Genomic DNA, 23,500 nt, shown 5'->3' with positions numbered 1-23,500 from the left:
TGTTATTCAGCAAAGACACCAAAGTTTCCTTTTATTCAGGAATACTGTTTCCTCTGAAGAACCTTTATGTAAGTTCAGTTTATAATCAGTTTATGTAAGTTGAGTTTATAATCAGTTTATATTTATATTATAATATTTATAATCAGTTTATAATGTATTTTTGCCTTCTCCTTTACTGTTTTTCAAGTGGGGTAAAAATTCACTACCTCCTTACACTTAGATTTTTAATGGATTAATATTTATACAGAAAGCACTACATAAATTGAAGGTTTTATACTACTCCTCATAACTAAAACTCTATATGAAGTGTGTTTCTATGAGAGCAAATAATTTTTGGTCAGGTGAACTAGCAAGTGGATTGTAACTCAGTTTCACAACAAGCAGGAACATCTGCACCATCCTAACAATAGCCTTTTCTATCCTCAGATACAAACTGTTTGCCTCAGACAGGTTTTGCCTGGAGCCTGGGGAGGGACCAAAAAGCTCACAGCAAAACCATGCAGGACATGAAACAGGCATTGCTGCAACAGTCCAGCTGATTACCCTCTAATAACAGCCTGTGTTGGCAAGCTCTCTAGAGGATGCTGAAGGAATCACCACATAACTTTAGACAGTATTAGGTTTCATTGAAAATTTGGTCACTGCTCTCATAATTACTTTTATCGCATTTTTCTTTTCCTGGCTACAAAAATATTAGCATTTTTAATATGAAATCTCCACTTATATTTATAAAACAATGGAAAAAGTGACTATAAAAACATATTTGTAAGGATGAAATACATACGATAATATCCACAATAGCTGAAGTCTAGTGACATGGGTACATTCTGATTTTTCATTTTTAAGCGAATGGGTGAGGCAGGAGCATCTTCCCTACTATGCCAGTTTGAGTTGCTCATACTTCAGTTCAGCCTCACAACTCCAAGTCAATGCTCAGGCTGCACATAATAGTCAGAAGCAGCACCAAACAGCCAATTATTTTCTGCTGTTATTGACAGCAAACACATTTCAACTCAAGTCTCTCAAACTACCTTTACTATAGGGTCATTGGCATTAGCTACTGATTTTTTATTTGCACAGAATTCAGGACAGAGCCAATATCTGACTTACACTTAAGGCTAAAAGGGTTGAAAGGCTCTGAGACTGTGGACAAACTGAACAACATTTTACAGGGCTTTTATGTACTTTTTATACTATGGAAGTACTCAAAACCACTAGCCTTGAGCTAGGCTGTCCTATCCTAGTTGTACAGCAAAGATTATTTGCTGTCCCAACGTCACTACAATCCAAGAAACCACTAACTAGATAAAACCCGAGGGAATAGTACAGACTACTTACTGTGATAGACTGAAGTCAAAAATTAAGAGCAGCCTAAACAAGTCAATGGGCAAAGCAGAGAAGGAAACTGAAGAGGATATTTAACAAATGTGCGGAAGAAAATGAGCCAGAAAGCAACATTTGACAAATGAGTGAAAGAGGTGGGAGCTGGCAAGTACTGTGCAGTACTTGGTCTTTCAGTAACAGGTGGGCTAAGTGAAAAGGGTATTAGAAAAGAAAACACATATCGCAGTTCGAGAGGCACCAGAAGTGGGAGCTGCTGAAGTGCTCTAAGCCTATCCATGGAGAGCAAGTTCAGCAGCGCAGAAGGGAAGAACAGAAGTTCAACAGCATCTAAGCAGAGTTATCTGCCTTTTTTCAGAGCAAAAGATTAATTTCAAACCACCTTCTTAAACAAATACCCTGTGACAACACTAGCGTATTAGTTGGTGGGCTCCCAATGTTTTTCTCCCTGTGGAAAAAGGTTCTGGCTGTTCTTGGGGTTTTCTGGATAGTTAGAAGGCTTTAGTCTTCCAACACCCCTTGGGAACAAAGTGAACAAAGTGTTTATTTCAGTGAAATAAACATAATACAAAGTCATTCACCACATGCTGTTACCTCCTCCCTTAGTTACTAACATTAACTATTTTATTTACACATTTGTGAGATTTATCAAGCTTGAGAGAACATGTCTCTGAACACTACGTATTTATATTTGTAATGGTTAAAAGTTTGCTAAGAAAACAGGTGCTAATAATAACAGTAATTAGGAAAATTACACCATCTGAGAGGAACTAGTTACTCAGTTTACTGTGGAGGAGGAGGCAACTGCAGAAAGAGAAAAGTTAAAACAACACATATACACAACACCACATATTATCCCTCTTCCCCAAAATAAACAAACAAACCCCTAAACAATCAAACTAACCAAAGCAAGACAATCCAGCACTGAACGCCATCAGAGAAAGGCCAACAAGAAAGTGAAATGAAAATGTAGTGTCAGTTATCAGGAGTCATAAAACACGAGCCACAAGACAACACGAGGGTAACTGCAGGTTGGACAAACGCTTTCCTTCTGACATCTCCTGGATCTGAGTTTCTTAAGACACACCCTGCATTTACTTCATTTCTCCCCCACTCCTAGCAAGATTGCCACTGAGAAGAACATAAAATGTTGTAAGAATAACAATCATATAGTTCACATGAAATGCTAAAAGGCAGGAGGACCAGCACTGCCTCAACTCTATACAATATGCCGTCGTGGGGCCAAATTCTCTACTCCCAATTCTCTTTGTTACAGGAACAACTAATGTAAACAAATTAACAGTTAGATGAAGTTGTGTTCATCCCAGGAATTACTAAATGGTTTATTCTAGTTCTTCTGCACCTATTGTAAAGGTGCATATAGGAAGTTCCTAAAGATTCCCTCTCTACCTCACCCCAAACCAACCACCCCCTCACCCATAGCAATTCATGTCTACAGGCCTTAGACGTACTTTTTGGAGAGACCTTCTCTTTTTTTTTTTTTTGGAAAAATACTATCAGCTTCATCTTTCCTATGTTAGCTCAGAGAAACTTATAAGTGGCTTTTGGTAGATCTATCTGGCATCTGCCACATACATAACCTATTAAAAAGACATTGTGTCATTTCAAAGTTTATAGATAAAGTATAAAAATTCAGGTATTTTTCTCTGGAACACTGCATTCTGGAATGCTGGAAACACACACGTGGAAAAGTGACTGTACGCGAGGCAAAAATACAACAGCAGAATGGATAATTCTAGTATGCTCTCCATAATTAAAATCAAAAACACTTAAAAAGCAACAGCTACAGCAATCACCTTTTAGACTTTTCCTCCCCTCTTAACGCAAGATGCTCGCTAGAAAAAGTCATACAAAAGAGTTAGGGGTAAAAAAAGTTTTAAAATTAAAAGGAATCTTTTATTGTCTCCTAAATGTAGGGGTTTGTTTTTAACAGGACATGTGTGACTACTCAAGGATGCAACCCTGTAAGCTGTTACGCAAGCTTGCACCTGGGTGCAGGTAAGCCGTGACCCGGGGGAACAGGCGAGACCCGCACTCTTAACCCTACACGCCTCCAAGCCCCGGAGCTACCACGGCCGCTGCCCGGCCAGCCGAGCTCAGCAAGGGTGAGGGGATGAGGTTCCCCCTCCTTCCCTCCACAGGGTGCCGAGACCCGGGGGTGGATGGGGCGACCCGACGCCTTCCTCGCCGCGACCTCCCGCCCGCGGCAGCGGCGCACCAAGGGAGAGACCCCAGCGCCGCGCTGCCCCCGAGAGCGGGGCGGCAGCAGCAGGTGCCTCCGTCCGTCCGCCCGTCCGCCCGCCTGCTCCCCGGCTCTCCCTCTCACCTCGGCTGTTCTGCCACGCCACGAACCACAGCAGGGGGAAGGCGGCGCCGAGGCACAGCGCCGTCAGGAGCTGCCCGTGCCGCAGCCGCATCTCCCGGCGGGCGCTGCCCCGCACGCCTCCCGCCCCGCCGCCTCCGCCCGGGCAACGCGGGAACGGGCGTGTGCGCCCTGCGCTGCCCTGCCCTGCCCGCCCCCTGCGCTTGGGGGCCCGGCCGTGCCCTGCCCCGCTGACCCGCCAGGCGGGGCCGCAGTGCCCTCCCTCTTCCCATCGGTGTGCCCCGGGGAGCGGGCGCACGTCGGGAGGGACGCGAGGCGCAGGGGGGACGCCCGCTCCTCCCGCCGCCGGGCTTTCCCGGTGGAGACAGCGCCAATTCCCGCTGCAAAACCCTCCGCTGACATCAGCCCTCCCGATGCTCGGACCCTCTCTTGACTGCAGCTGTATTTCCACCGCAGAAGCGCCTGAGACCAGCACTTGGGCAGGTGCTCTTTAACCCAAGTCGCAACATCGTAGTAGTTATCAGCATTTTGCTCATTTAAAGCCAATGGGCCATGTGTTTGCAAGATCGTATCAGGGAGCCGAGATGTAGTGTAGAATTAATACATGCACTTAGCACAGTCTCAGAATCAGGAAAACAACCAGAGCTTTCCAGCTCACCTTTAAAGAAAAACTAGGGGCAAGCAGCTGCAAAATATAACCTGATGATAGTCTAAAGTACACTGATAAAGATATTTTACTTCAGTTATCGTACTTTGCTTCCCACATGTGCCTTTCCATTATGGCAGGCACACCTCTTTTCCTTTTCAGGTCTTCAGCAATCCAGAAGCAAAGAAAAAATTAGTCACTGTTTATAATACACCCTGGATCAAGGGTTGGACTTGATGATCTCGGAGGTCCCTTCCAACCCAGTTAATTTTATGATTCTATGATTCTCTATAATACAGTTCATAAAGGGAAGGGATAGCTTATTTACCAAGATTCCTGGAGCCTCTTATAGGGACACAGTTCTAGTAGAACCACCTATGTTTTAAAAGAAAAAATGCTCCTCCTTCTTACACCTGATTAGCAGGTATTTGGCCGCTCTTGTTTTGACATATTCTCTCCCTGCTCACCAGTCTACCCTCCACTAATGAAATCTACCCACTTGTGATGAAGAAAATATGATTTCTTGTTCTCTGTTGCAAACATCTAAAGGACAACTTCAGAAATCAGACAGGACTTGACCATCTGACAAAAGCAGGAAGCTGTGTGCTATCTAATCTGCTACCTACTTCCTTAATGTATTAGTAGCATATATAATTCATTGCCTTATTTACCCAAAGAATATAGTATTTTATATAATTTGGGTCTGAAAAATACGCTTATATTATTAATACAATATCTCTTTCCTCATTTCCTCTATTTGCTTACTGAACAATTTGATCTCATTTTATACTGCACCCCAAAATCATTTGGAATAGTGTTGAGTAAAGAAATCCCAAACGCTCCAACACTGGTGTCCTGACAGGCGTGCTGGAGTCCCAGTGTCAGTGCTGCCTTTATGTGCCACTCTTTATACCACCAACAGTAATAACTATGTCCTTTTCAGAAACTTAATCTCAGACCCCAACAATTGTATATTGCTTCTCTGACAAGGTTAGTGTGACCTTCCTGTGTTTGAATTATGATGTCGATGGGTTTACTCCTCTGTTTACTAATTACTTTGACTTATAAGTGTTATTACTCATTAATAATGCAGGAGACTGCTAGTAGCCTGCATCAGTATACAAATGGTGAACTAAAAACCTGAGTATTCCTCCATAAATCACCATGAAGTCTCAAGTTAGACCTCACTATTCCCAGCCTGTACTCATTTGTTCTAAGCTTCCCTCTACATTCTGTTTCTGGCGGCATCTTTTCAATTTTTACTGAGGAATCTTCTTTCAGCTACACCTTGAATATGAATTTATAATTGTTCATATTAACCAAGGCAATCATGACTCAAATCTTTTCTCCAACTTCCTTTCCATCATCATTTCCCTCTCCCAGACAATAAACTAAAAGCTCAAGGCACTAATTTTGATGGAGGATCAAGGTAGATTTTGAGACATTTGCAGTAAAATAGAGATTTATAACTAAGAGGAACAAATTAAAATTAAATATGTCACATGTAATGAATAAAATGCCTTTTAATTGACTGGTTAGTGTTCTGTTACAAAGCCAAAGGGAACATGTAAATGATGTAGTGAAGCAGGAGGGCTCCTGAAGATAAGAATTACAGAAATCTAACCCACACTTAATTTTAGATAATTTTCAGAGAAAAAAGCGCCAAAACTATACTTCTAGAAACTAATAAGCATACACACTGTATAGGGAATGTCCGATGTCCGTGGAGACTGTCACTGACTGCATTAGAGGTGATTTATTAAGCCTGACTCCAAAGCAGACACAGTTAATCAGCCCTACTGAGTTGTGGTGAACATTTACTTAATGCTGATTTCATAGGCTAGCTCATTAACTTACAATGAGGTAGTGCATTAAGTATTCCTAAAAAAAAAAAAAAAAAAAAAAAAAAATCCCGAAACCTAATGACTGAAACTGTCATGAGCTTCCACTGCAAGTGAGCAAGTAGGCTCCCTTACTTGCTTCATGGTTTCCCAGTATCTCTCTCCTGGTGCTCTCTCCACATGCTCAAGAACTGTGTACAACTGGAATATGACTGGCTGGGGTTTTGGGGGAGTGTTAAATGATTCAGAGCAGTTTTAGCTCCCATCAGCAAACTTTCTATATTTTTGGCAGGCTAAACATCTTTAAAAATACTCTTTGGAAGAACACATTGCTGAGCAACCTCTAAAACTTACCACTAAGCAAGTGATTCAGTGGACTACTTCCATCGAGGTGCTTTACCTGCAAGAGAGAGTTTCTAGGCTTGTCCTTGTGCTTTGTAACTGAATGTCTTTTCTTGCGCAGATGATTGTTTCACATTTCTAATACCGCTCTCACAAATCTGTGTGTAAGCAAGAGTAGAGATATGAAACATTAAAATCAATATTTGACCACCAAGCAATGGGTTATTTTGAATGTGGGTTGCAGCTGTCCTTCATCTACAAGGGTACATGAACAAAGAATAACTACCAGTAACAATACATAATAGTTGCTGCCATGGAAAGTTTTCTGACAGCATAGAGATCCAACTGATAGTGCTGGTTTAAGTCTCTTTTTATTTGCCCTACTGTCATATAAGAAATGTGATTTTAAAAGGTAAAATCTTACCTTTACTCACCTTTACTTCAACCAAAGACTCTGTGAAGGTAATACTGGAAGGCAACTACTGAGCACAAAAAGAGGAAGCTAGAATTTATTTTTTTAAGTGACTGCATTATATTATATTTAAATTATATTGACTGTCTCAATATAATCTATGAATTGAGTGAACATGATGGTACAGGAGCATCTTGCATGATTCAAGTACTAAGAATTGTGTAAATTCAAACATGCTCGATGTTTTGAAAGTTATAAAAAGCTGTGAAAAAAATGGCAAAAAGCATGCTTTAATATTTTAAATAAATAAATTCAGGTGATTAGAGATTTTACTTTAAAATACAAATTTAAAGTGAAGAAAGCATCACATGAGCAAAAAAACCAGTATAAGCTAGACTAAAAAACTTGCATCTTCTAAACTCTCACATTTCAGAAGTGCTTAATTTAAAGCAGGACCTTAAAAATTGTCAAGCTTAGCTCAACAAATCTAATTATATCACAGAGAAGTGTGGTGCAATGTATAGTCAACATCAGATACTCTACATATCAGACCTGGAGACTGGATGCAAAGGGAACTGACTGGAAAAACAATAACCCTGTACTGTGTGTATGTATTGTTACAGTAAATAAAAACAGGAAGTGGAACAAATTCCAAAACCTGTAATAGAAGATACTTTGGTTCTGAACAATACACACAAAAAAAGAAATTTCTATTTAAGTGTAAATATAATGAAAAAATATTCATCTTGATATCAAGCTATTTGATCCATTAAAAGATGCACTGGAAAGTGAAACCCTTGAAGCATCAGAAAGGTTTTAGTTTGGTACACATCAGCAAAAGTCTCATCAAGCTGTGTTGTTTGTGCAAACCCACGCTTTTAAGGATGCACCTGCTGGACTTTCTAAAATTTCAGCAGCTCATGCTTCTAATGAACTATCTCCATGCAATCCACGCGTGGGCGTAAGGACTGACAGGAAATACCTGACCACCCCTAATATTTCTTCACGTTGTTACAATTCTTCTGCCTTCCCAACATCAAACTGTGACATCCTCCTGCTGCTGCTGAAGCCAGGATTCCTCTGACAACAAACTTTCATGTTTAAATACCACAGCAGCAGTGCTCTGCCAGATTATCAGATAGGAGGTATATCACAATCTTTTTTTTCCAGGATTATTTGCTTAGAGTTGTTTCACATACAAGGTGGGTGGGAGCTGTAGCTTACCCAAGTCCTGCAACACAGACAAATTTCTGTTCTCCAGTTTCTTTTATCAGCTCTTAGGCACCGGATCCTTGATATTTTTTTCAAGATATTTTACTGGGTTTTGGCTATCTTGGACCAACTTATATGCGGGTAATGTGATAGAACCATCATGTCATCTTGTCACCAAAATAAGAATACTTTTCAATGGTGGTAAATATTTTAAGCTTATTTTCATCCAGTGTTCCAACGCTTTGAAAGTCATATTGTTTATGTAAGAAGTTACATTGCCTCTTAATGTGCAACATGCACCACCTTTCCTCATAGTTTTTAAGAAGATCTGCAAACAATTGAAGTTCATGCAGCAATGATTTCCCCACATGAAACTCTGCACCTCTATGAGTGTAAAAATCCAAAAAGAGGACGCCAAACATGTTGGTCCACCCTCTGAAATCCTCTGTGGGACACAGGCCACCAGACCTGCTCTGTGGCTTTTGATTTTGTGTAAAAGGTACTCCAATTTCCACACATCAAAAAATATATCAGAATGTGGTCAAGCGAGTCTGTCAGCTCCCTTTCAACATGCCAAATTTTGCATACAATTCTGCTGAGTTCAACCCATGTTTACTGAAATAATCATTAATACAATGGAAGTAGTGACCGGAACTAAATGGAACACTTCGGCTGAACTTCCATTCAGCAAAGGCAAGGCAGGACTCCTGGCAACGCACCTCTCCTTAAAGTCACCTAGCCCAACTGTTGCAAAATGTTGAATATATAAAAATTTTCTTAAGAAAATATGTTCTTTGATGTTTGATTTTTGTATACTTTTAAGCCTAATCAACAAGAAGGAAGATTTAATCTGTGAAGCAGGGAGCAGCTAACAAGCAAGCTCTAAGTGATATCCACGAGTTAGACAAACAAATTACTCGTTGGTAGAATTGCCTTGTTAAGATTTAGGACTGGACACGTTTCAGTGGTCTCAGACCTAAGTGGAGGTTAACAAAACTTGGGAAGGATGTACCGCTGACAGAGGACACAAGGAATGCAGGATTTATGGACCACAAGGACAGTCGGCAGAACTCCCGAGATAAGGGAAGAAACTAATTAACGCAGCTCAGCAACTGTGCTGGAATCAGCTCCGACTGGGTAAAAGGTAATTCCGGCAGGGGGAGATGGGAACCACCGACTCACGAACCCCCGACCCAAGAAACCCACCCACCCGAGAGAAGAGAAAGACTGAACATGAGGACTAATTAGTATGAGGGGCAATCATTAACCAACAGTAGAACACTAATTATTAATAAGCGAACTGCTTATGCAACTTGTAGCCGGTGAACACTAACTCCTTTGTTTGCTAAAACGTACGACCAGCGAAAAGTTTTGCGAGTCGAGGCGCTCGGTTTGCGGAATTCCACCGGGCGCCCAGGGTCGGACTAAGCAACCAGCGCCCCTCTGGAGCGTGTAACCCTTGGCTTGCTGCGCGCCGAACCCGACTTCTGCCGACAACGGGACAGCAGCCCCGGGACGGGTGACCGCCCCGGGGCCGACAGGGAACCACCTTCCCGACCGGCACTTCCGCCTCGCGATCACTTCCAGGTCGAGAGGGCGGGTTCCGGCCGGGAATGCGGGGGCCGGCCGGGCGTCGCTGGGTCCCCGCCGCGCCGTGAGGGGCCCGCAGCGGCCCGGCCGCGAGGGGGCGCCGGGCGGGCTGAGGGGCCCCGGGCAGCGGCTCCCCGGGCACGGCGCTCTCGGCCCCCCCCCCTCCGCCACACGCGGGGCTGCCCGCCCGCGCAAGATGTGGGGGCGCCTCTGGGGGTTCCTGTACGACAAGTACTTTCGGTTCTGGCTGAAGTGGGTCCTGCGGCTGCTGACCGGGAAGTGCGAGCTGCAGCGCGTCCTGGGCGGCGCCGCGGCGGGGGCGCGGCGGACGCTGAGCGTAGGTAAATGGAGGGGCCGGGGCCGGGGCCGGGCTGGAGCTGGAGCTGCGGGAGCGCCGCGGGCAGCAGCGGAACCACGGAGTCGCTCAGGGTGGAAGAGACCTCCGAGCCCGAGCACTAAACCCCACCGCCGAACCGTGTCCCCAAGCGCCACGTCTGCAGCACGTCATGCAAAAATAGCACCGGGGATGGCGACTCAGCCGCTTCCCTGGGCAACCTGTCCCAGTGCCTGGCAACCCTTTCAGTGAAGGCGTTTTCTCCCAATGTCCAACCTAAGCCTACTCTAGGGTCGAATATAACGACCTGAGGCCGTTTCCTCTCGTCCTGTCTCGTTCCCTGGGAGGAGAGACCGGCCCTCACCTGGCCACAACCTCCTTCCAAGGGGGTCACAGAGGTCTCCCCTCCCAGGTTTCTGGTCTCCAGTAGGTGGGAACCAAGGCCTGTCCCGAGTGCTCTGTGCGTCTCCTGCACCGTGTGTTCACTCCTCCCTTCATTTTAAATCGGAATTTTAAATCAGAACGGCAGGGCTAGCTTCCTTCTCTGTTCGCTAAGGTGATTCCAGTGTCTTGCAAAAAATGAATGGGAAATCGTATCTTTTCCCCCAGGCTCTTCCCATCGCTTCGTGTATGTTTTTACTTACTAAAAAAATTCATACAGACATAAATGAATTTTTTGGGGGTGTGAGAGAGGAAGAGTGATTTAACTTACAATTCTGCTTATGCAGAATTTTGATCTGAAATAGCAATGGCAGTTTATGAAAGTACTTAACATTTCTCTGGTTTCACAATAGCTTGCAGAGGTGACATTTACACTTCCTTATTATTTGGTAATAAACACAAAACAATTTCTGAAAATAGAAACACATTGAGACATATTTCTGTTTCTACACCTTTTCAAATTTGTCTTTGTTTTGTACACTTAATTGATGTTTTAAAAAAAATCCAAGTCTATTTTCAGCGTTGTACTCGAGGGTTATAAAAACAACCTATGTAAATTAAGACCTTCAGTTACCTCATAAGCTGTTCATTTTAAGATTGAGTAATTTTTTATTATATGTTTTAAAGGGATGCAAAATCTTATAGTACTTATATGCTGCAAGAACACCTATTATCAATTATTTAAAACACTTCAATTTAAATGTGACTTTTTTTTGTATTGCAGAACATTCACTGGAATCATCAAAGAATAAGGTAAGAGATTCTAGGGATGAAACCTTAATAAAACCTTATTTCAGAGAGAGATCCCTGGAAAAGAACATGTGCATTTACTTTTTGAGAGTGGAGCGCTGTAGAGGAATAAAAGGCAGAGAGGAAAGAACAGCATTTTGGATTGTATGCTGGGGTTAGTTAAGGTTTCTCCAAAATAACCCCATGTCCCTTCAAATGTTTATTTCCATTGAAACCTCAGCTTGGTTAGCTCTGTCTCCTAATTCCAAAGCATTATTTCCTTGGCTGCATTTGTTTCGATTGGATTAGGAAGAACGTGTTTCAGTTCAGCAGTTGAAAGCAAAAAGAACCTAGACCAAGCAACTCTCCAGCTTTTCATTTATTCTTTATGGAACTCCTGGATAAACGTTGTTTACAGTCTGAAAAATGTATCGATTATGCTTTTATGTAATTATTGCAGATCTTTTATATGCAATCTGAGCCAGTTTATTGTAAACAATTGCAATGAATTGACTCTTCTCCTTTTATAGTAAATAACATATACAAGGCAGGGATACAGAAGATGAGAAATAATAATGAATTAGATGATTTCTGCATTCCTTGTGAAGTCATTTGCTGTGTTTGCTTCCTAGGTTTTAAGAAATGCTGTACATGTTGAAGAAGCTGAAGTTGAGAAGTGTGTCAGAGATGTAATGAAAGAAAAGAGAATTGAACAGAGAGATACAGGGTATGTTTGGAAACCAAACAAGTTCTTCGTGGCAGATAACTCTCCCTTCTTAGCATATTCTTGCAGTTGCTTAATCTTATGCAATATTTAAGGCATTCAACATGAATGTTTAGATTGAAACTAGAAAATAAAGTGTGGTTGCGTCCTCACCAGTTCTGAAAAATAAATTGCAAAGTTTTAATTGACATGGATTTGGAATTACTGCATCTCTGTTTTGCAAGCCCCTTCTGTTACTCCATATTTGTAACTAATACGATTATTGCATAGATTGATTACAAGAACTGTGCAGTTGCTTAGATACTTTTGAGAGACCACAGTGAGGCCTGATTAATGTTTGCATTCATTGGCATAATTAATTAGCAAATGAGAGGGGAAAATTGTGAGCAGTCAAAATTTTAAAGTTTAACGAAGTGCTTCTTTGAAAGTTTGACTTTAGGACTTAGAGAATATTTAGGGGTACGAGAAGATACAGGGGTCAGGATGATATATGGGGTCTTCTTGTGTCGTAGCAGATTTTAGCTACGTTTTGTGGGGGTTTTTTCCATAATTTAAGCTAAGAGATTGCAGCACAGGAATGGGCTAGAGATTTTTAAAGTATGTGAGATCCACGTGGCAGTGTACTTAATGAATATGCTGTAGTCTGAAGGATAAACATTAAGCACTTCCTAATTCTAGTGTTTACATTGCATTAACATAAGAAAGGTCTTATCTGGTAGTTCAAGCTGGAATTTATGGTTAATTTGGCCTGTTTAATAGCTTCTTTATGGTGTTTTGTTATTATTTCAGGTTTAAGGCAAATCTGCATATATCCTTATTGCAGATATCAGGTTATAAAAAACTGTATTTGAATGTGGAAAACCTAAGGAAGGTCCCATATGATTCGGAAAACGAAGAACACGAGGAACAGTTAATTGAGGTGAAATAATTTTAAAAATACAAAAGCTGTTTGTTTGGGTTTTTTTCCCCTCCAAGTCCAACACCTTGAATGAACTTGTTTGTAGTATTCTTAGCAACTGGCCTATTTAAAGCTCTTTTCTACTTAAAAACTGCTAAGCCATTATAGAAGTAACACATTAAAATACAACTTCAAAGCAAGACAGATTAGTAAACTAGAGTTGCTTGCACTGGAACTATTTTATGTGAAATCAGACAACAACAGCAACATGTAAGTAGCAAAATAGGTTTTTAATGGGTCACTGAATGCTACTTAAAAGATATTCAGCCTTATGCATGTGTCTAACTTTGTAAACCAGTAATTACTAAATTTAAAAAAAGTATTTTCTTGTTACTGCATCCCAGTCAATGTCAAAGACAATGATTTGATGCTGGAAGATAAAAATTATCAGTAATGTATTTTAGGTAACAATAAATAATAGCAACCAAATAACATAATACTGCTTGCGGGTTTATAAAATAGCTTCTGCTGTGCAAATATATTAGCATGTTATTTTCTTAGCACTTCTTAATTATCTCAACTTGCTATGCAAGTCCCGACATTGACAAGTTATGGATTCACTGAGCATTTGTATTTCAGTTTATAGCTGTCCTATCACAAAATGATGCATGAATTAATTTCTAAGGCGAAACAAGTATTTGTTTCTTTAGTGTTGTTACAGTGTCTTTGTCTGTGAAGGGAAAATATCACATTTAATGTTAAATGCAGTAATTTTCATGATTTCTGAAGTAAGCCTTTTGTGGCATGACTCCAGATCGCTGCTAACAGAAAAGAACAGCGTGCAGATTGTATCCTGGTCCTTGGGGAGGGGATTCTAACATGCAGCAGCAAGTGTTCTGAATTATGTGACTTGGAATGCTGTAGCAGCTGTGTGTAACATGGAAGCATATTTGTGCAGCTCTGGAATTTGCTGATGCCTCACGAGAATCTGAAGGCCAGAATCAGCAAGCAGTGGTGTGACATCGGCTTCCAAGGCGATGATCCCAAAACAGACTTCAGGGGAATGGGTCTGCTGGGCTTAGTGAATCTGGTGTAAGTGAAAAGAAGTATCTAATTTCTTTTGTAACTAATTTTCAGTATCCGAGTATTTTCTCTAGTTACTATTATCTCTAATAAAAACTGAATAGAAGCAAATAGAAACCATTATATTGTAAATAAACCAACATTTCTAGTGACTGAACATCTGTAATCATGGTTGGGTAAAATCAATAAGTGAGGGAAGGGACAAAAATTTGCCCAAGACACCTTATCTTTTGTTGTCATATGATAGATTTGGTTGGTTGTAACTAACTTGCTTTAAAATTTCACAAATAATCATTGCAAAGAAAAACAGCTAAATTTACATATCTTTGCTAAGCTAATTTGGATTATGGTGAATTTCATATTTGATGCTCAGATCACAATGATTTATTTTTTTTACAGTATTAGTTCATGCTGAGTATAAGTTAATTTACTGCCTTTTCCTTGCCTTTCATTTAGTGCCATTTTTCAGTACAGAGTACTATTCAGCTTTAGTTTAGAGCTACATATTTTAATGTTGAACACAATGGGTTTTTTATATGAACTTAAACCAATGGAAGATCCTGTTTTGCACTGACAGGTATTTCAGTAAGCATTACACCCACGAAGCTCGTCAGATCCTTTCTCGTTCAAATCACCCAAAGCTGGGGTAAGTCACTGTATGATTTTTTTCTGGCTTGTTCTGTGTAAGAGCTTATGTGAAGACTGCCAAATATGTGTCCAGAAAATCAGGAGGAAAATATTTTTTGTTTGTTTTTTTTTTTTTTTATTAAAGAATGAAAAAAGGGCCAAAATAGAAAGATGTAAGAAACCGAACACTGGAATCAATTTTGGGGTGGGAAACTGTGTGCAGTTTTATTTTTTTTTTCAGAATGGATTTGCTGGGACAAAAATGTTGCAAAATACTGTCTTTGGTTAACACAGTGAATGCCTTTAACGTCATAGTTTGCTTTATTTCTAATAGGCTTAGATTAGATTTAGAAATAAATACTTATTTTTGCCTTTTTACTGATTACGTGTTGGGATGGCAGAGATTCTTAATGTCCTCTTTTTTGCTAGGTTTCTGTACTGTAATAAGTATATACAAATGTTTTGTTCACCTTTAACTTTGTTTTTGAAAACTTGGCATATTTAAGCATTTAGCTAATTTTACATGTAAATTTACTCTCAGACCAGTCAGATAAAATAATCTGATCCATAACTAGTCCCCGGTTAACTCAGTGACCTACCAAGAACAGGAGTCCTTCGTGACTGTAAGTAGTATTACCCTGTGCAACTAGGTCCTGAATAGGATATCTGAGACTTCTTGCTCAATTAAATAACCACACAATTTACACAAATGAACTCATTTTTATTTTTCCTTCCTCCAAAACCACTTGAACTGTTCTTTAAGAATTTCTGTTATGTTTTCTCTACCATGCAACAAAAAACCAGATTTTTTTCAGCTTGAAGAGCAAGTTGCAACAGCCATTCCATTTATACTGTAACTACATTTTTGACATGCAATTTTTAATATCCCAGCAGATCTAAGGATTTCAAATGAGCAAGTTGAGGTCAACGTTGATGGCCTTACCATCTCAATACTGCCCCAAAATTGACTCTTACAGGTATCCTAAAGCAGACTGTTTCAGGGGACCTTTTAAGACTACCAATGCATAAGGTAATACGAGCCCCATGATTTCTGTTGCAGGTATTCCTATGCAATAGTTGGGATCAATCTGACAGAAATGGCATACAGCTTGCTCAAGAACGGTGCTTTAAAGTCTCATCTGTACAACATGGTCGCTGGATTGCCACAGATGGAGCACTTCCATCAGTTTTACTGTAAGTATCCGCAGCTCCTTTAGTACAGACTACCAAGGGCAGGCCTAGAGTTTAGGGGGTTTGGAGTGCACTTCCACCTTTTTCCCATTAGCCAGAGCAAGCTGTGTGTCTTCTTATTCTTGCATGGATATTGGAAATGCACCTGATGCTTAAACATTTTACTGTGGAAATGTACATTTAAGGGATAATTTGTGTGGCTTTTTATATATTAAAGACTGCAGTCCAAAACTTCAATATTTGCAGATTTAATTTTTTTATTTATTATTATAGCATCCAAAAGCTTGCTGTAACTCAGGATGGGACAGTCCTTGTTTTAAGGGATTGAAGAATATCTAAGGGATCATTCTAGGACTAGCTAGACCAAGGCAGGAAATTGTGGAGGTAATTTTTGCAGGTCTGTATTTTATTTTCTTCACAGGTTATTTAGTTTATGAGTTTGACAAGTTCTGGTTTGAAGAAGAACCAGAAAGCATTATGCACTTCAACCAATACAGAGAGAAATTCCATGAAAAAGTTAAGGGACTTCTACTGGATTGCAACGTGATACTCACCTTACAAAATACAACGAAACCATAACTCCTCTGCAGAACATGAGATTCTGCATCAAAAATTGAATGATGCATTTGGATTGAAGTCTTGTGTGTTTCACCAAAAACTGTTTAACAATAGAAATTTTTTTTACATTAAAAAAAAAGCAAAATTCAGTTAAGAAAGCTTGTACAATCAACCTCTGTTTACAGGTATTTATATGCTATTCTCCAAAGGGCAGCTTTTTAAGAAGAAAGTTAAACAAAAACCAGCCAACAAACCAACACAGAAAACAACCCACAAATCTCAAGAGCCTCTGGATCGCTTGCTTTCACATTTTATTTTTTAATTTCTTGATGCAGGAACATGAAGCAGGTATTTAAGCTGCATCATGTTTTCTATGAATGGGTTTCACAGTTAATTGTCTTTTAAAAGAGAGTTTAAGTTCAACTTTTCAACTTAGAACTTAAATTCCAACTTCTTAACGTAATAGTTGAAGTTCAGTTTGATTTTTAGATGAAATTACCCTGGTTTTAGACTTCTTGTGTTCTTGTTCAATTACATGTCATTATCATTCACTTGTCAATGTTAAATTTCTCTGTAATTAAGAGGTCCATGGAGGGGATGTATTTATAATTTTGGAGAAGAGGCTTAATCCATCACCATACTGATGTACTTCCTAGAAGTTACTTCTGGCTAAGGAAGTTTTTTATCTGTGGATTTGTACCAGCCAATTCCTGTGCTTGGCAGAAGTTTAGTTTGCAAAACAAACAAAAAGAACCACAAGTCATCAGCATGAGGATAAGATTCTCAGGCTAAAGCTACTCTTTCTAAAAGTATTCGTACTGTAAAAATTTTTGATTCTTTATAATCTGACTTCAGATGCTCAGGATGATTGTATCTGTTGTCAGCCCTTTCTTCTAGCAGCTAATGGGGTATTCTTAGTGGGAAGTACAAGAGATCTAGTTTAGCCCTTTTATAAATTTTAAAGAAAAACCTTTATTGCAGCTGCAGTCCTTATTTTGTGAAATTAAATTCACATCTGAGTACTAGCCTCTAACAAAGATGTGTTTTCCATGAAAGGGATGCAACTTTGGTGTGTTCCTTAACTTTTCCGTCCTCAGACAATCTAGTCAATAGGACTTCATGTCTATATTGTGACTAATTATTGCTTAGAGCAACTTTAAATGGATTTGACATGACCATCACTTCATTTTCTAAGAACTACTATTTAATAAGTGCCTTCTGCTTTTTTCAATCAGTCTTTTATTTTGATTCTGTAACCAAATCAGAGCCTTAGAAACTCGATTTATTTGAGAAAAAGTCTTTCACCACATACCTAAATAGCTCACAGCGGCACAAAATTTGTATGCTAATACAAGCTTTCATGACTTTATTTTTTTTTTTAAATCATCTCAGGTAAACTAGTTCTAGTCAATGACTAGTCATGAAGAGATTCCTGAAGAATACAAGCATTGAACACGAGAAGGGAAGAAAAAAAAAAAAAGAGACATATCCCTTTTTCTAATGAGTATTGTTACACTACATAAGTATGAAATATATTATAATATGTAGTACTGCATCTCTTGGAGATCATCAAAACCCAGTTGGATGTGGCCCTAAGCAGCCTGTTCTGAGGGACCCTGCTTTGGGCAGGAGATTGGATTGCATCAAAACCCAGTTGGATGTGGCCCTAAGCAGCCTGTTCTGAGGGACCCTGCTTTGGGCAGGAGATTGGATTGAGTGATCTCCTGGGTGTGCCTTCCCACCTCAGCAATTCTGTGAGTCTGTATTGTGTAACTAGTGACTTGTTGCACTGCCTCCACCCATGTGCTCTTGATCCCTTAAATGTTGGTCATCTCTTGCTTGTGGGAAAGCTCCTGGATCAGGGTAGACAGTACATGTGTAGGAGGTAACACAGTTCTGTTTTCTTTTTATGGTACTTTAGGTGTAGGAGAGAGTGGAGAGCGGCCTCATCTCACCTGTGTTGGGTTGGATGCTGTTCCACTTAAAAAAAAAAAAAAAAAAAAAAAAAGCACTGTGAAGACGCTCACAGGGAGAGTATTTACGGTTATGCCCTGGCTTGCAAACCGAACAGTTAAACTGACCAGATTAGATACAAAATTGACCGTGGGAAGCCCAGTTCTTTTGCTGCTTCCAGGTACATGGATCCTGTAATTCTCACCACTGAAAAGCTGAGATCCTGTGGAGAGCATTCTGCGATTCAGGTCCTGCAGTGAAGCTCTGTTTCTCTGACCCTTGCAGACATTGGACATGCCTAAAATCTGAGAAGGGAAGCGGAAAGTGGACTCTTTCCAAGTATGCTTTCTAGCCTCAGCTTCTGTCAAGTTTGTATTCATTAATAACTTCTGCCACTGCTTGTAGATCTCCTTTGCAAGCAACACGAGACTGAGTTTCAATTTCAGAAGTGACCCCAGTATGTTTAGCAGCAGCAGGAAAGGAGATCCTATTCTTTATTTTCATCTACTGCTTTCCAGCTAGTGAAAAGTTGCTTGAGCCATCTCTGAACACTCCCTGGAGCTAGGTTTGCAAGTTCTGGGTTTTTTTGGCAACAGTTGCAAAAATAATCTACACCCTTGTCTGTCCAGCATTGAAACTTTAACTGGGCTCCTTGTTCGCTGGGAGACTGACATTTAACTATTGCCGAGGCTTCTAAAGCCCAAGCACCAAGTTTCAGATTTCCTATCACACAGCTGAGATGTTTTAGTGTAGAATGTAGATAGAGCTTAGTGTGAGATGCATCTCTGTTAGCTTTTTTTTTTTCTTCTTAAATCAATGAGTGACCTGGGACTAAACTGTGGCAGTATACAAGGGGAAAAAGTAAACCCAACCATCATCAGTGAGTGAGACATACGGGAATACAATAGCTTGCATGTAGTAATTAGGGTGAATGTCTATGTTAGGCTCCAGTACACCTTCCCCGTAAAGAGTTAGAATTTGCATGCCCAGTAATTCTGTCTAGGAGTCACTCACTATATGTAGACTAGTACTGGGTGTCCCTGTTTGCACCAGTGGTAGGCTAATGGTATTATGGTGGTAGGTAGAAGATATAGGGGAAAAGGTAAAATTGTGTTTAGGGAAGGGAAGAGCGATGCTTTACTAGTCAGCGTTAATTTATGCTAACTCTGTAGTAGGGTGACAATCCTGAGGTTATGGAAGATGGGAAATGGAGGCAGGCCACCTTTACGCAAGGTTGATATAATCAATTTGTTCAGCATCAGAATTTGTTGCTCACAGGTTATTCTGAGAGCCTTAAAAACTCGCTAAATTCTCTTATTATTTATTAACCATCACGCTTTAAAGTACATACTGTCTTTAGAATTTGGAACTGCTGTTGGTTTTCTAACTTGCTGCCTCTTTAAAAGCATTCACTATGTGAGAGCTTGTACGCAATTTAAGAAAAAAATTCTAAAACTTAAGACAAGGTGGTTCTCTAAATCTTTTGGTGTTCCTGTAGCAACTGTTTAACAAACTACCTCCACTTTTGTTGTTCAAAATGTTTGTATGCTTGAAACGTGGTGCCACTCTGAACAAAATAATCTGAAGATAAGTAGTTTACCACAAGCAAAAGTAAAATCTAGTTTTTCACTAAGTAAACACCTTGCTTCATAAATAACCAACATGACTGGAAAGTGATCTGAAGACAGTGCTACTTAGAAAAGAAAATGAGAATGTTTTTAAACTGGTTGTGCTTCTGATACAGCCGTGTAAAGGATAGGCCGTTTTGTCCTAAAGGACAATTGGAAAAGGGGCCAATTTAAACACCTCAGATAAACAGTTGTGCATTTTCACTCTTTGAAAAACAAAACACGCAAACATCGATTAGACACACACGAAGCCCCAAGCAGTGGTTTTCCAGACTTTCCATCCCACTTTAAATAAAATTTTATGAAAAAAATTACTTAGCCTTGTTTTAGGTATTATCATAATGAAAAAGTTTGTATTTAGTTAGGTGGGCAGTCAGTATTCTTGAAAATACTGCTAGTGAACGCGTGGCGAAGATGTAACCTGTGATTTCTTTCTGTCATATTTGTGTTGCTGTAGTACAATGTTGACCAATTTTTGGACTGATGTTTCATGTATCAGTCTAGATACTGTCTGTCTTTCTCTAGGAAATTAAAAACAACCCAGCCCAAGACAGCTTGTGGGTAGTTTCTTCTTATCACACTGTGCTTAGATAGCTGCATACTAATAGGAATCCCTGTTTACCATGATACAAAAGCAATAATGTAAACTGTGATGTCTGTGTAATAGAGATGTTTACAATGGTAGCAAATAAAGAACGGGTTATTCCAAAATATTGTCAGCATTAGTGTGTTTGGCCTGCTAAAAAATGTAAGTTCTCACTTAGCTGTGCTCTCTGTTTGTGCACCTGCACTGGGTGGTGCAGGTTTTTCTCTAGTTTTTTCCTAGCTTTTTTTTCTTTCCTCTTCTCTCCCCTCCAGCTCCAAGAACTTGTTTAGAGGTCTCTGGTTCTTGTACGGGGCTTGCCTTTGTGCCTAGGAAAGTAGGCATTGTTAGGAAATAATACTACAGCACCAACTGTTGAAATGGGGGGCAGCAGAACATCTGTGTGCATGGAAGCTGAACTGGAAAATGCAGCAACAGTGGGAACAAAGGCCAGCTAGTTTTTAGATCAGCATCCAAGATACACACCTTAAGTCAAACACAAGAAGAAAGGAGTAAGATTTAAATCTGACTGTGAGATCTACACAAAAAGTGTTTGGTTTAACCTCTCAAGATCAGTCTGATACCACAGAGAAACATGCTTGCACGCAAGTCCACTTGGTATCCTACATCTAAGAGGAAATCCTGCAGTGGGAAAGTCTGAGTTTGACACATCTTGTGGATTTGGGACTATTACAGCCTGGAACTCCCCCGCATTCCTGGGAGACCAGAGGAGATGCTTCCTGCTTGGCTTAGCAGAGGGGCTTCCCAGCCCTCAGCTCACTTTGTTCTATACCCGAGTGGAAAGGTGGCAGCATCCCTTCTGTCACATCGTTTTGGTCCAGGCCACAGAAAGCATTGATTTTGCAATGTAAGAGAAAATAACACAGATAGGCTGCTGCAAGTGGTAGAGGTTTATTACTGCTTTTTTTCCCCAGTTCCTTTTAAAATCCTTACTTGAAAAGCTCTGTTTTGGGCTTTTAAAGAAAACCAAAAACCAAACTGACACACACCAAAAAAACCCAAAAAACCTCACAAGAGCAATTTTGTTTGAAGGACCGAAAAGTTAACTCTCAGAGGCAACTTGAAAAGTAGTTTTGTTCAGGGAAGCAAAACTCCAAGAACAAAATTTGCAAGCTGGAGAACAACTCTGGAGAACATTTTAAAGGAGAAACTCTCAAAACCCTGAAACATCTCAGTCCTACTAACCCCAAATGTCAGGTTGGTCACTTATGCAAATGGGACGAGGAAACAGTTATTCAGGAGATTTAAACTGACATATTGAGATACTACAGAAAAGAACCAGAATTAAACTATCTTCTGAAGTGAGGTGCCTTGAGATGTTATCTGCCACCATTTATCAGGAGCATCTTGCACTGCAGTTAAGACTAACTTCCTGCATTTCACCCCTTATATTCCCAGGTCTAAATCATGCTTGCACAGCAATGCTGCCATATCAGCCTGTTGCAGTTTTCTATTATTAGCTATTTTCCACTGCCACATTTTTGTTCTTATTATGTGCTCTCAGGCTGCCTTCTGGTTTTGCTATTGAATAAATCAGCATTTTAAATTGTGCTGGTTTTGGCTGGGGTAGAGTTAATTTTGTTCGCAGTGGCTGCTGTGGGGCTGTCTTTTGGATCTGTGCTGAAGGATCTGTGCTACAGGGTTGATAATACAGAAATGTTTTTGTTATTGCTGAGCAGGGCTCACACAGAGCCAAGGCCCTTTCTGCTTTTCACACTGCCACGCTGGTGAGGAAGTTGGGGGTGCAGGGATGGTTGGGAGGAGACACAGCTGGGACAGGTGACCCAACTGACCAAAGGGATATTCCAGATCATATGGCATCATGCTCTGTATATAAAGTGGAGGGAAGAAGAAGGAAGGGAGGGACCTCTGGAGTTAAGGTGTTCGTCTTCCCAAATAACCTGTGTTCGATGGGGCCCTGCTCTCTTGGAGATGGCTGAACACACCTGTCTGCCCATGGGAAGCAGTGAATTAATTCCTTGTTTTGCTTTGCTTGTGTGCGTGGCTTTTGATTTCCCTATTAAACTGTCTTTATCTCCACCTATGAGCTTTCTGGCTTTTACCCTTCTAATTCTCTCCCCCATCCCACTGGTGAGGGACTGAGTGAGCGGCTGTGTGGGGCTTGGTGGCTGCCTGGGGTTGAACCACGACATTGGAAGTCTCAATTGCCACTTGAACTAAGTAACACTTGACTCGAGACTATCTTCTAGTGGAAAGAAACAGAAATAGCAGAGGATAAGGCTCAGTAATAAACACAATTGCTTCACTTTCATTCTCACTATAATATGTCTGCATGTGCCTAATCTGGTGAGCTCTTGTCACAGACCAGCTTCTTCCACAGCACCAGCTGCTGACATCAGGATTCAAAGAAAGGCCCCAGACACTGGAACCTCATACTCTAGCTAAGCAAAAGGCCAGGATACTACAGCATGCTCTGCCATAGGCTGTGTTAACCCACCAGCTCATACACAATTCCTCAGTGTTTCCTCATTTTTTCCAGATGTTTTACTCTAAGCCCAACTAGTCCGTGTTTTTTACTAAAGTGGATACAACAGCATCAACTATCTTTTACTGTTAAATACTTAATTTCTGATAAAAGGCATCTTCTACTAGCATACCTTGTTATCACAGAATTACCAGTAACTGGAACAGACTCACGGCATCATGGTTGTCACTCACAGGGATGCCACAAGTTTGCAGAATAACAGCACTGGAACTCACCAAGGCACGTACAACCCAAACTGGCAGGGACTTGGTGAGCCGCATTCCCTACCTATTATACACTGGGACAGCCTCAGGTGCCTCCCCTAACCTACTGCTTTCCCATTTAGGCAGGTTGTAGGTTTACAGTGCTTATGCACCAGCTTCAGTTTGTTGCTCTGCGCATTCTGATGGAATTGAAAACTCTTCCCAACAGTTTCTTTTTGGTTACTGTATTGCACCTACTGTTGACATCCAAGTACCAGTTTCAATATGATGCTACAAGATTACAGATTAGTAGC

At 40.6% G+C, this 23,500-nt stretch overlaps 2 protein-coding genes across 2 annotated transcripts in view; one reads left to right on the top strand and one right to left on the bottom strand.

Moving 5' to 3' along the window:
- Positions 1–3,779, bottom strand: part of MGAT4D (MGAT4 family member D) — a 37,221-nt gene extending 33,442 nt beyond the window's left edge. The window contains exon 1 of the mRNA XM_027885712.1: positions 3,689–3,779. Within this exon, the coding sequence (XP_027741513.1) occupies positions 3,689–3,779 (91 nt within the window). The remainder of the gene's footprint in view (positions 1–3,688) is intronic.
- A 6,086-nt stretch (positions 3,780–9,865) lies between these two features.
- On the top strand, positions 9,866–17,818 carry ELMOD2 (ELMO domain containing 2). The gene is made up of 8 exons (XM_027885695.1): positions 9,866–10,069; positions 11,228–11,256; positions 11,865–11,959; positions 12,746–12,875; positions 13,813–13,946; positions 14,515–14,583; positions 15,625–15,758; positions 16,177–17,818. Exons 1-8 carry the CDS (start codon positions 9,925–9,927, stop codon positions 16,332–16,334), a joined length of 894 nt encoding a protein of 297 aa, XP_027741496.1. The 5' UTR covers positions 9,866–9,924; the 3' UTR covers positions 16,335–17,818.
- The last annotated feature ends 5,682 nt before the right edge of the window (positions 17,819–23,500 follow it).

The sequence above is a fragment of the Empidonax traillii genome, unplaced genomic scaffold (assembly GCF_003031625.1).
Source record: "Empidonax traillii isolate 1590-97213 ecotype Southwest subspecies unplaced genomic scaffold, ASM303162v1 scaffold170:size2694500, whole genome shotgun sequence".
Classification (NCBI taxonomy): Eukaryota; Metazoa; Chordata; class Aves; order Passeriformes; family Tyrannidae; genus Empidonax; species Empidonax traillii.
This window is presented reverse-complemented; position numbering and strand designations above follow the sequence as displayed.

Excerpts from the sequence above, each read along its gene's own strand:
- ELMOD2 (XM_027885695.1), top strand. The coding sequence starts at position 9,925 with ATGTGGGGGCGCCTCTGGGGGTTCCTGTACGACAAGTACTTTCGGTTC. Across the intron at positions 11,257-11,864 it reads TGGAATCATCAAAGAATAAG|GTTTTAAGAAATGCTGTACA; the intron begins GTAAGAGATTCT and ends TTTGCTTCCTAG. Across the intron at positions 15,759-16,176 it reads GCACTTCCATCAGTTTTACT|GTTATTTAGTTTATGAGTTT; the intron begins GTAAGTATCCGC and ends TTTTCTTCACAG.